This window comes from Watersipora subatra, chromosome 9 (assembly GCF_963576615.1).
Source record: "Watersipora subatra chromosome 9, tzWatSuba1.1, whole genome shotgun sequence".
In the NCBI taxonomy this organism is placed as follows: Eukaryota; Metazoa; Bryozoa; class Gymnolaemata; order Cheilostomatida; family Watersiporidae; genus Watersipora; species Watersipora subatra.
This window is the reverse complement of record NC_088716.1, coordinates 33090566-33106007: the sequence shown is the minus strand read 5'-3', so window position 1 is coordinate 33106007 and position 15442 is coordinate 33090566. Positions and strand designations below refer to the sequence as shown.

General features: G+C 29.6%; 1 protein-coding gene across 1 annotated transcript in view; it reads right to left on the bottom strand.

Moving 5' to 3' along the window:
- LOC137404226 (uncharacterized) overlaps window positions 1-15442 on the bottom strand; it is a 44764-nt gene that overhangs the window by 11097 nt on the left and 18225 nt on the right. The window contains exons 4-7 of the mRNA XM_068090388.1: window positions 14759-14835; window positions 13434-13703; window positions 11924-12138; window positions 318-450 (exon numbers count right to left, since the gene is read on the bottom strand). Of these exons, the coding sequence (XP_067946489.1) occupies window positions 318-450; window positions 11924-12138; window positions 13434-13703; window positions 14759-14835 (695 nt within the window). The remainder of the gene's footprint in view (window positions 1-317; window positions 451-11923; window positions 12139-13433; window positions 13704-14758; window positions 14836-15442) is intronic.

Sequence of the window (15442 nt, the reverse complement as noted above, 5' to 3'; positions counted from 1 at the left end):
CCTAGTGAGTGCATGAAACATGCCTCCTAGTGAGCGCATGAAACATGCCTCCTAGTGAGTGCATGAAACATGCCTCCTAGTGAGTGCATGAAACATGCCTCCTAGTGAGCGCATGAAACATGCCTCCTAGAGAGAGCATGAAACATGCCTCCTAGAGAGAGCATGAAACATGCCTCCTAGTGAGTGCATGAAACATGCCTCCTAGTGAGAGCATGAAACATGCTTTCTAGTGAGCATAGCACAATTTACACAAACTCCCAAGTATATCTGCCCAGTATGAGATAAAATGCGTACTCAAGATGTCAGAACGCCCTTACCCGATGTGCCAAATCCGTATAACAAAACGTATGATGCGACTTTGAACGGAATTTACTAGTTTTATAAAATGTAGCTTCCCCTTCAGGATACTTTGTCCCTCGCCTTTTAAGGAATGTTCCATCATAGCCAAGCCTGCATAAAAGAAAGGAAAACTGGCAATACAATGGGGGATTCATGACTACTAAAAACAAAAAAATACAACATTTTCTGAAAACTTCTTCAGCAAAGTTTGATGGATAATTCCAAGTTTATGGGTAGTATTGGGTACTAGTGCTGGTTTATGGGTAGTATTGGGTACTAGTGCTGGTTTATGGGTAATATTGGGTACTAGTGCTGGTTTATGGGTAGTATTGGGTACTAGTGCTGGTTTATGGGTAGTATTGGGTACTAGTGCTGGTTTATGGGTAGTATTGGGTACTAGTGCTGGTTTATGGGTAGTATTGGGTGCTAGTGCTGGGCACGGGTAATAAAACTCAACAAACTCGAAGAGTTATCTTCTCCTCACGAGTCTCGAGTAATATAAATTTTGAGCATTTCAATCTTGCGGGTCCGGGTTTTGGTACACGAATCCGTCGAGCAGAGTAGACAAAAACTCAGTCTATTGCTCCCTGCTCTCTAAGCACTGTTTAACAACGAGTATTGGTTGATAGAGAATAGTAAAAAATAATAAGTTGAATAGAATTATAATTGCATTGTAAGTTTTAAGATGTCCGATGTTAGGAAAGTTTAGACATAAAATCCGCATCAACAAACCTGATACACAAAAATAAATTGTGCTAATTACAATAAAAATTTTATACCCTACTGTACAATATCATTCACAGAGCTATATTTCGTGAAAATTGTCTTTTCATGCAGTTTCATGGACTATCTTATTCGTGGAAGAACACAAATATGAATAAATTAATTTGTGAATCCAGCTAGCAATAGAGCGCAAAACTTTTGCATGCATATAACATTAACTTTCTATATGACTTTTTATTATATATGCAAACGAATCTGCAAATCAAATCACATACATACAAGGATGTCTAAATCAAAACCATCATTGTCATTTCATCAACTTCAATATAACAAGTTGTTGGAGGTGATTTCACAGTGAACAACTGCAATCTTGAGCGACTTTTGACGGCATGTCGCACTCTGAAGAAATTGTGACGATCTTGAATAATTTTATAAAGAATTGCGATAGATGCCATTCTTTATAAAATGGGTGCAATTCTAACCCCAACGATGGTTGGGGTTAGAATCGCACCCCAATGATGGTTGCAAAAAGTTTGGGACTCAACTATATTTACTGATCACGCCTGGTGACTACCCTAGGACGTTTATATTTCGCTAGCATACAGAGTAAAATTTCGATGCAACTTAATTTCGCAGCTCTGATAAGTGCGAAAATATAGTGATGTGAAAATAAATGCAGTGGAACAAACATAATTAGATTCCTCAGGTTCGGTTCACCTGTAAGAAAAAATTTTTGAATTTGGGACTAATCTGTAATTGTAAACCGCAGGTAGAATTGTGTGGCCGATATCGATAATGCAAATTGATCGCTTGCTGCCATCTGTTTCTTCGACTATCAATGAACAAAGCTATTTAACTCCGCGTGCTCGTTCGTTACGATAGTTTAGTTTCGCTCATGAGATTTTGGCGAGAGGATGACTCCGCGAAAATGCGAAAGTTAGATGAGGCAAATACATAAATGTCATAGGGTAGTTTTAATTTTATGCAGTTATTCTCCCTTTTCTTTTAGAAAAATAGCCAGCAGCATTAACTATTCGTAGATTTTTACTATTCGTGGGATTTGCTGCTGGCAAATTTTTAAATCGAGCGAATAATATCATTCTGCAGCGTGTATAAAGAGTAAATCACAAGCCTTACAAAAAGCTTTCAATAGTTGCCAGCAATTGATCTCTACTACTTGATCTCTACTGAGTAGGACTGATTCAGAGTCATATTACCACTAGCAACCCTAAATTTATATCAACTATAAATCTACAACAACGAGTCTATCCATAAATTTATAAACTATAAATCTACAACCACGAGTCTATCCATAAATATATAAACTATAAATCTACAACAACGAGTCTATCCATAAATTTATAAACTATAATTCTACAACCACGAGTCTATCCATAAATTTATAAACTATAATTCTACAACCACGAGTCTATCCATAAATATATAAACTATAAATCTACAACCACGAGTCTATCCATAAATTTATAAACTATAAACCTACAACCACGAGTCTATCCATAAATTTATAAACTATAAATCTACAACCACGAGTATATCCATAAATTTATAAACTATAAATCTACAACCACGAGTATATCCATAAATTTATAAACTATAAATCTACAACCACGAGTCTATCCATAAATATATAAACTATAAATCTACAACCACGAGTCTATCCATAAATATATAAACTATAAATCTACAACCACGAGTCTATCCATAAATTTATAAACTATAAACCTACAACCACGAGTCTATCCATAAATTTATAAACTATAAATCTACAACCACGAGTATATCCATAAATTTATAAACTATAAATCTACAACCACGAGTCTATCCATAAATTTATAAACTATAAATCTACAACCACGAGTCTATCCATAAATTTATAAACTATAAACCTACAACAACGAGTCTATCCATAAATTTATAAACTATAAATCTACAACCACGAGTCTATCCATAAATTTATAAACTATAAACCTACAACCACGAGTCTATCCATAAATTTATAAACTATAAATCTACAACCACGAGTCTATCCATAAATTTATAAACTATAAATCTACAACCACGAGTCTATCCATAAATTTATAAACTATAAATCTACAACCACGAGTATATCCATAAATTTATAAACTATAAATCTACAACCACGAGTCTATCCATAAATTTATAAACTATAAATCTACAACCATGCGTCTATCCATAAATTTATAAACTATAAATCTACAACCACGAGTATATCCATAAATTTATAAACTATAATTCTACAACCACGAGTCTATCCATAAATTTATAAACTATAAATCTACAACCACGAGTCTATCCATAAATTTATAAACTATAAATCTACAAACCACGAGTATATCCATAAATATATAAACTATAATTCTACAACCACGAGTATATCCATAAATTTATAAACTATAAATCTACAACCACGAGTCTATCCATAAATATATAAACTATAAATCTACAACCACGAGTCTATCCATAAATTTATAAACTATAATTCTACAACCACGAGTCTATCCATAAATTTATAAACTATAATTCTACAACCACGAGTATATCCATAAATATATAAACTATAAATCTACAACCACGAGTCTATCCATAAATTTATAAACTATAATTCTACAACCACGAGTCTATCCATAAATTTATAAACTATAAACCTACAACCACGAGTCTATCCATAAATATATAAACTATAATTCTACAACCACGAGTATATCCATAAATTTATAAACTATAAATCTACAACCACGAGTCTATCCATAAATATATAAACTATAAATCTACAACCACGAGTCTATCCATAAATTTATAAACTATAATTCTACAACCACGAGTCTATCCATAAATTTATAAACTATAAATCTACAACCACGAGTCTATCCATAAATTTATAAACTATAAATCTACAACCACGAGTATATCCATAAATTTATAAACTATAATTCTACAACCACGAGTCTATCCATAAATTTATAAACTATAAATCTACAACCACGAGTATATCCATAAATTTATAAACTATAAATCTACAACCACGAGTCTATCCATAAATATATAAACTATAAATCTACAACCACGAGTCTATCCATAAATTTATAAACTATAAATCTACAACCACGAGTATATCCATAAATTTATAAACTATAAATCTACAACCACGAGTATATCCATAAATTTATAAACTATAAATCTACAACCACGAGTCTATCCATAAATTTATAAACTATAAATCTACAACCATGCGTCTATCCATAAATTTATAAACTATAAATCTACAACCACGAGTATATCCATAAATTTATAAACTATAATTCTACAACCACGAGTCTATCCATAAATTTATAAACTATAAATCTACAACCACGAGTCTATCCATAAATATATAAACTATAATTCTACAACCACGAGTCTATCCATAAATTTATAAACTATAAATCTACAACCACGAGTCTATCCATAAATTTATAAACTATAAATCTACAACCACGAGTCTATCCATAAATTTATAAACTATAAATCTACAACCACGAGTATATCCATAAATTTATAAACTATAATTCTACAACCACGAGTATATCCATAAATTTATAAACTATAAATCTACAACCACGAGTATATCCATAAATTTATAAACTATAAATCTACAACCACGAGTCTATCCATAAATTTATAAACTATAAATCTACAACCACGAGTATATCCATAAATTTATAAACTATAATTCTACAACCACGAGTCTATCCATAAATTTATAAACTATAATTCTACAACCACGAGTATATCCATAAATTTATAAACTATAAATCTACAACCACGAGTATATCCATAAATTTATAAACTATAAATCTACAACCACGAGTCTATCCATAAATATATAAACTATAAATCTACAACCACGAGTCTATCCATAAATTTATGAACTATAAATCTACAGCCATACGTCTATCTATAAATTTATAAACTATAATTCTACAACCACGAGTCTATCCATAAATTTATAAACTATAAATCTACAACCACGAGTATATCCATAAATTTATAAACTATAAACCTACAACCACGAGTCTATCCATAAATTTATAAACTATAAATCTACAACCACGAGTCTATCCATAAATTTATAAACTATAAATCTACAACCACGAGTCTATCCATAAATTTATAAACTATAAATCTACAACAACGAGTCTATCCATAAATTTATGAACTATAAATCTACAACCACGAGTCTATCCATAAATTTATAAACTATAATTCTACAACCACGAGTCTATCCATAAATTTATAAACTATAAATCTACAACCACGAGTATATCCATAAATTTATAAACTATAAACCTACAACCACGAGTCTATCCATAAATTTATAAACTATAAATCTACAACCACGAGTATATCCATAAATTTATAAACTATAATTCTACAACCACGAGTCTATCCATAAATTTATAAACTATAATTCTACAACCACGAGTATATCCATAAATTTATAAACTATAAATCTACAACCACGAGTATATCCATAAATTTATAAACTATAAATCTACAACCACGAGTCTATCCATAAATATATAAACTATAAATCTACAACCACGAGTCTATCCATAAATTTATGAACTATAAATCTACAGCCATACGTCTATCTATAAATTTATAAACTATAATTCTACAACCACGAGTCTATCCATAAATTTATAAACTATAAATCTACAACCACGAGTATATCCATAAATTTATAAACTATAAACCTACAACCACGAGTCTATCCATAAATTTATAAACTATAAATCTACAACCACGAGTCTATCCATAAATTTATAAACTATAAATCTACAACCACGAGTCTATCCATAAATTTATAAACTATAAATCTACAACAACGAGTCTATCCATAAATTTATGAACTATAAATCTACAACCACGAGTCTATCCATAAATTTATAAACTATAATTCTACAACCACGAGTCTATCCATAAATTTATAAACTATAAATCTACAACCACGAGTATATCCATAAATTTATAAACTATAAACCTACAACCACGAGTCTATCCATAAATTTATAAACTATAAATCTACAACCACGAGTCTATCCATAAATTTATAAACTATAAATCTACAACCATGCGTCTATCCATAAATTTATAAACTATAAATCTACAACCACGAGTATATCCATAAATTTATAAACTATAATTCTACAACCACGAGTATATCCATAAATATATAAACTATAATTCTACAACCACGAGTATATCCATAAATATATAAACTATAATTCTACAACCACGAGTATATCCATAAATTTATAAACTATAATTCTACAACCATGAGTCTATCCATAAATTTATAAACTATAAATCTACAACCACGAGTCTATCCATAAATTTATAAACTATAAATCTACAACAACGAGTCTATCCATAAATTTATGAACTATAAATCTACAACCACGAGTCTATCCATAAATTTATAAACTATAATTCTACAACCACGAGTCTATCCATAAATTTATAAACTATAAATCTACAACCACGAGTATATCCATAAATTTATAAACTATAATTCTACAACCACGAGTCTATCCATAAATTTATAAACTATAATTCTACAACCACGAGTATATCCATAAATTTATAAACTATAAATCTACAACCACGAGTATATCCATAAATTTATAAACTATAAATCTACAACCACGAGTATATCCATAAATTTATAAACTATAAACCTACAACAACGAGTCTATCCATAAATTTATAAACTATAAATCTACAACAACGAGTCTATCCATAAATTTATGAACTATAAATCTACAACCACGAGTCTAACCATAAATTTATAAACTATAAATCTACAACAACGAGTCTATCCATAAATTTATAAACTATAAATCTACAACAACGAGTCTATCCATAAATTTATAAACTATAAATCTACAACAACGAGTCTATCCATAAATTTATGAACTATAAATCTACAACCACGAGTCTATCCATAAATTTATAAACTATAATTCTACAACCACGAGTCTATCCATAAATTTATAAACTATAAATCTACAACCACGAGTATATCCATAAATTTATAAACTATAAACCTACAACCACGAGTCTATCCATAAATTTATAAACTATAAATCTACAACCACGAGTCTATCAATAAATATATAAACTATAAATCTACAACAACGAGTCTATCCATAAATTTATAAACTATAAATCTGCAACCACGAGTATATCCATAAATTTATAAACTATAAATCTACAACCACGAGTATATCCATAAATTTATAAACTATAAACCTACAACCACGAGTCTATCCATAAATTTATAAACTATAAATCTACAACCACGAGTATATCCATAAATTTATAAACTATAAATCTACAACCACGAGTCTATCCATAAATATATAAACTATAAATCTACAACCACGAGTATATCCATAAATTTATAAACTATAAACCTACAACAACGAGTCTATCCATAAATTTATAAACTATAAACCTACAACCACGAGTATATCCATAAATTTATAAACTATAAATCTACAACCACGAGTCTAACCATAAATTTATAAACTATAAACCTACAACAACGAGTCTATCCATAAATTTATAAACTATAAACCTACAACCACGAGTATATCCATAAATTTATAAACTATAAATCTACAACCACGAGTCTAACCATAAATTTATAAACTATAAACCTACAACCACGAGTCTATCCATAAATTTATAAACTATAATTCTACAACCATGCGTCTATCCATAAATTTATAAACTATAAACCTACAGCCACGAGTCTATCCATAAATTTATAAACTATAAATCTACAGCCACGAGTCTATCCATAAATTTATAAACTATAAATCTACAACCACGAGTCTATCCATAAATTTATAAACTATAATTCTACAACCACGAGTATATCCATAAATTTATAAACTATAAATCTACAACCACGAGTCTATCCATAAATTTATAAACTATAAACCTACAACAACGAGTCTATCCATAAATTTATAAACTATAAATCTACAACAACGAGTCTATCCATAAATTTATAAACAATAATTCTACAACCACGAGTCTATCCATAAATTTATAAACTATAAATCTACAACCACGAGTATATCCATAAATTTATAAACTATAAATCTACAACCACGAGTCTATCCATAAATTTATAAACTATAAACCTACAACCACGAGTCTATCCATAAATATATAAACTATAAATCTACAACCACGAGTCTATCCATAAATTTATAAACTATAAATCTACAACCACGAGTCTATCCATAAATTTATAAACTATAAATCTACAACCACGAGTCTATCCATAAATTTATAAACTATAAATCTACAACCACGAGTCTATCCATAAATTTATAAACTATAAATCTACAACCACGAGTCTATCCATAAATTTATAAACTATAAATCTACAACCACGAGTCTATCCATAAATTTATAAACTATAAATCTACAACAACGAGTCTATCCATAAATTTATAAACTATAAATCTACAACCACGAGTCTATCCATAAATTTATAAACTATAAATCTACAACCACGAGTATATCCATAAATTTATAAACTATAAATCTACAACAACGAGTCTATCCATAAATTTATAAACTATAAATCTACAACCACGAGTCTATCCATAAATTTATGAGCTATAAATCTACAACAACGAGTCTATCCATAAATTTATAAACTATAATTCTACAACCACGAGTCTATCCATAAATTTATAAACTATAAATCTACAACCACGAGTCTATCCATAAATATATAAACTATAAATCTACAACAACGAGTCTATCCATAAATTTATAAACTATAAATCTACAACAACGAGTATATCCATAAATTTATAAACTATAAATCTACAACAACGAGTCTATCCATAAATTTATAAACTATAAATCTACAACCACGAGTCTATCCATAAATTTATAAACTATAAATCTACAACCACGAGTATATCCATAAATTTATAAACTATAAATCTACAACAACGAGTCTATCCATAAATTTATAAACTATAAATCTACAACCACGAGTCTATCCATAAATTTATAAACTATAAATCTACAACAACGAGTCTATCCATAAATTTATAAACTATAAATCTACAACAACGAGTATATCCATAAATTTATAAACTATAAATCTACAACAACGAGTATATCCATAAATTTATAAACTATAAATCTACAACAACGAGTCTATCCATAAATTTATAAACTATAAATCTACAACCACGAGTCTATCCATAAATTTATGAACTATAAATCTACAACCACGAGTATATCCATAAATTTATAAACTATAATTCTACAACCACGAGTATATCCATAAATTTATAAACTATAAACCTACAACCACGAGTCTATCCATAAATTTATAAACTATAAATCTACAACCACGAGTCTATCCATAAATTTATAAACTATAAACCTACAACCACGAGTCTATCCATAAATTTATAAACTATAAACCTACAACCACGAGTCTATCCATAAATTTATAAACTATAAATCTACAACCACGAGTATATCCATAAATGTATAAACTATAAATCTACAACCATGAGTCTATCCATAAAGTTATAAACTATAAATCTACAACCACGAGTATATCCATAAATTTATAAACTATAAATCTACAACAACGAGTCTATCCATAAATTTATGAACTATAAATCTACAACAACGAGTCTATCCATAAATTTATAAACTATAAATCTACAACCACGAGTATATCCATAAATTTATAAACTATAAATCTACAACCACGAGTCTATCCATAAATTTATAAACTATAAACCTACAACCACGAGTCTATCTATAAATTTATAAACTATAAATCTACAACAACGAGTCTATCCATAAATTTATAAACTATAAACCTACAACCACGAGTCTATCCATAAATTTATAAACTATAAATCTACAACCACGAGTATATCCATAAATTTATAAACTATAAACCTACAACCACGAGTCTATCCATAAATATATAAACTATAAATCTACAACCACGAGTCTATCCATAAATTTATAAACTATAAATCTACAACCACGAGTCTATCCATAAATTTATAAACTATAAATCTACAACAACGAGTCTATCCATAAATTTATAAACTATAAATCTACAACAACGAGTCTATCCATAAATTTATAAACTATAATTCTACAACCACGAGTATATCCATAAATTTATAAACTATAAACCTACAACCACGAGTCTATCCATAAATTTATAAACTATAAATCTACAACCACGAGTCTATCCATAAATTTATAAACTATAAATCTACAACCACGAGTCTATCCATAAATTTATAAACTATAAATCTACAACCACGAGTCTATCCATAAATTTATAAACTATAAATCTACAACCACGAGTCTATCCATAAATTTATAAACTATAATTCTACAACCACGAGTCTATCCATAAATATATAAACTATAAATCTACAACCACGAGTCTATCCATAAATATATAAACTATAAATCTACAACCACGAGTCTATCCATAAATTTATAAACTATAAACCTACAACCACGAGTCTATCCATAAATTTATAAACTATAATTCTACAACCACGAGTATATCCATAAATTTATAAACTATAAATCTACAACCACGAGTCTATCCATAAATTTATATCAACTATAAACCTACAACCACGAGTCTATCCATAAATTTATAAACTATAATTCTACAACCACGAGTCTATCCATAAATATATAAACTATAAATCTACAACCATGAGTCTATCCATAAATATATAAACTATAAATCTACAACCACGAGTCTATCCATAAATTTATAAACTATAAACCTACAACCACGAGTCTATCCATAAATTTATAAACTATAATTCTACAACCACGAGTATATCCATAAATTTATAAACTATAAATCTACAACCACGAGTCTATCCATAAATTTATATCAACTATAAACCTACAACCACGAGTCTATCCATAAATTTATAAACTATAAATCTACAACCACGAGTATATCCATAAATTTATAAACTATAAATCTACAACCACGAGTCTATCCATAAATTTATAAACTATAAATCTACAACCACGAGTCTATCCATAAATTTATAAACTATAAATCTACAACCACGAGTCTATCCATAAATATATAAACTATAAATCTACAACCACGAGTATATCCATAAATTTATAAACTATAAATCTACAACCACGAGTCTATCCATAAATTTATATCAACTATAAACCTACAACCACGAGTCTATCCATAAATTTATAAACTATAAATCTACAACCACGAGTATATCCATAAATTTATAAACTATAAATCTACAACCACGAGTCTATCCATAAATTTATAAACTATAAATCTACAACCACGAGTCTATCCATAAATTTATAAACTATAAATCTACAACCACGAGTCTATCCATAAATATATAAACTATAAATCTACAACCACGAGTATATCCATAAATTTATAAACTATAAATCTACAACCACGAGTCTATCCATAAATTTATAAACTATAAATCTACAACCACGAGTCTATCCATAAATTTATAAACTATAAACCTACAGCCACGAGTCTATCCATAAATTTATAAACTATAAATCTACAACCACGAGTCTATCCATAAATTTATAAACTATAAATCTACAACCACGAGTCTATCCATAAATTTATAAACTATAATTCTACAAACCACGAGTCTATCCATAAATCTATAAACTATAATTCTACAAACCACAGGTCTACTCAGAAATAGATGCAAAGAAACAAACTTACATTTCAAGCATTTTCGCTAAACTCTTGTTGTAATAATCAACATCAACTTCTTGCAAGCAAACGATATCACAGTCAAAGTGTTTTATTTCTTCCATGATCCTACAGCTCCTGTAGTCGATGCCAAGATGAATATTATCTGTGTATGAATAGTCCGACTGAACCCGAGCACATTCAGCGAGTATGTTGTATGTAAGCAGTGTGAAAGTTTCACCACTCTGCAACCAACTACATATTGTTACTGCTTGAAAAGAGAATGCTTGGAAAGAGAATGCTTGAAAAGAGAATGCTTGAAAAGAGAATGCTTAAAAAGAGAATACTTGAAAAGAGAATGCTTGAAAAGAGAATGCTTGAAAAGAGAATGCTTGAAAAGAGAATACTTGAAAAGAGAATACTTGAAAAGAGAATACTTGAAAAGAGAATACTTGAAAAGAGAATGCTTGAAAAGAGAATACTTGAAAAGAGAATGCTTGAAAAGAGAATGCTTGAAAAGAGAATACTTGAAAAGAGAATCCTTGAAAAGAGAATGCTTGAAAAGAGAATGCTTGAAAAGAGAATACTTGAAAAGAGAATACTTGAAAAGAGAATGCTTGAAAAGAGAATGCTTGAAAAGAGAATGCTTGAAAAGAGAATACTTGAAAAGAGAATGTTCGAGGAGACACCGCTCGAGGAGACACTGGTCATGGACATTCACAGCTGTTCATTTGTGATAAGGCTTACTGTACATGTTTAATGGTAAACGTTGTTTAAGATAAACTACTCTCACCAGCCTGCAATGATGATGAGAAGCGAACATGTTTGTTGAAATCTGGTGGAAAACATCATTTATGTGACCTTGAACATACCATACAGCGTTCAATTCATTTTCTCGATAGCACTCTCAGAAATTAGCATTGCATGAAATCAGGGAATTTTTCTCTCAGTGACATCATGGAGAGTAAAATTAAACAGCATGACTTTACCTACTCACACAGCGACTTGGTTTCATATTGTACATATAACATCATGTTTATAGTGCTAGTATAATTAGTAGATTCAACAATAAGTACCGGTATATCAAAGAGCTGAATGTTATAATCGTATACATGTATATACCTCCAGCCTAGTTATAAAGTTTTCAAGAATGACAACTCTGGAACAAGCTCACTAATTATGGGCTAGCAACTCTGGAAAGAACTATGGTAGTTTACACACGATGCCGTAATGAGTAAGACTGATAGATGCATATCTGTTATTCTTGATTAATAATAAAAGTTTAATATTTTGTGTTGTTTTAGTACAATAAATACACCAAAACATTGTCACAGTCACACACACTTTTCTGTCCAAGATATAGTATGACATCTCAGTTCTGCAAACGTCAAATGCTTTGTAGCTCTGCTCTTGAGAGTATAATTGCTCTCTGACAATGAGATCAGACATGTAAGAGATAAGAGAGGATAACGTTACAGCTGATATTCGTAGTAAACATAAAGATGTAGCAACTATGAGTAGATGTACAATAGTCACCCACCTCTACACAGTCATCACTGATTAGCTTGACCACTGGTCGGTTAAACAAGGGGTCCTGCTTCATGTCCGGTATCTGGCGTGGCAAACCTTTCTGTCCAACAGTTGCCCCGTTCAATTTTTCCTCATCAAAAGCGGTGGTATAGGCAGGCATCACAAGACATGGTTCACTGTTTAGTTTCACAGAGCAATTCTTCATTGAAGATGACGCAATAGGGTTATTTACATCTATTTCTACTGACTGTGAAGAAGGAGAGTGATGTATCTTGGCAGCCTAGCAATGTCATATAAATGAACAATAGAACTGGTAGATATATAGGTAGTTAATAGAACTGGTAGATACATAAGTAGTTAATAGAACTGGTAGATATATAAGTAGTTAATAGAGCTGGTGGATATATAAGTAGTTAATAGAACTGGTAGATATATAAGTAGTTAATAGAACTGGTAGATATATAAGTAGTTAATAGAGCTGGTAGATATGTAAGTAGTTAATAGAACTGGTAGATATATAAGTAGTTAATAGAACTGGTAGATATATAAGTAGTTAATAGAACTGGTAGATATATAAGTAGTTAATATAACTGGTAGATATATAAATAGTTAATAGAACTGGTAGATATATAAGTAGTTAATAGAACTGGTAGATATATAAGTAGTTAATAGAACTGGTAGATATATAAGTAGTTAATAGAACTGGTAGATATATAAGTAGTTAATAGAACTGGTAGATATATAAGTAGTTAATAGAACTGGTAGATATATAAGTAGTTAATAGAACTGGTAGATATATAAGTAGTTAATAGAACTGGTAGATATATAAGTAGTTAATAGAACTGGTAGATATATAAGTAGTTAATATAACTGGTAGATATATAAGTAGTTAATAGAACTGGTAGATATATAAGTAGTTAATAGAACTGGTAGATATATAAGTAGTTAATAGAACTGGTAGATATATAAGTAGTTAATAGAACTGGTAGATATATCAGTAGTTAATAGAACTGGTAGATATATAAGTAGTTAATATAACTGGTAGATATATAAGTAGTTAATAGAACTGGTAGATATATAAGTAGTTAATAGAACTGGTAGATATATAAGTAGTTAATAGAACTGGTAGATATATCAGTAGTTAATAGAACTAGTAGATATACAATCAAACGCATAATCCTAAACAGCATCTAGATTTGGTCCTTGACCTGCAAATTAGATGTAAACAACTTAAACCTATTTCAAGGGTTAATTGGCAAATCATTGCTGAACTAGGTATCAAAACCAACAGTTTTGTAACAACTAAAATAACCATAATCAATGGTATAAAATTACCATAATCCGGGCTTTCTTGTCCTCGGCTCTAGGAGAAACCTTCACTTTCCTTTTCCTAAGATTTTCTGTTTCAGTTTCTAAACATGACAAGAACTCAGATTAAGTATGAAGTATGAAAGTGTTGAACTAAAAAGTTTAGAATAAATTTGAGTTATTTATATATTTTTCTAAGTTTGTCTGCATCTGTGCGGTGTATGTCCAGCTATAGCTACTAAAATTTTGGAATTTAAAACTCCTTTTTACGATGGATTTGAACTCAAGGCGATTGCCCCGCAATTTTAAATCCACAGCTCTACCACTGAGCTATACAACACATTTTGATCGAAAGCAGTATTATATACGTGTATCATATACGTATAACGTATGCACACGCTATATATAGATGACATATAAACTTGAAACCCTATGAATTCTATTAACTCCATGAAACATGATGCATTTTTGTTCTTTTTGAACTTCTATTTTCAGTTTTTTGTAAGGTTCAATTGCTTTATCCCCGCGGTCAAGGCAAATTCTTTTCACGCGGTCAATTGTATTATCTCCATAGGAAGAGCCTCGACATTTTCTCCACAGGTCAGTCAGACAAAGACAGTACGATATCTCATTTTGACATTTGTACCAGTATCAAGAGGTACCAGCATCATTGTATTCAAAGTTTTAATGAATACTTGGTGAAACAGCCTC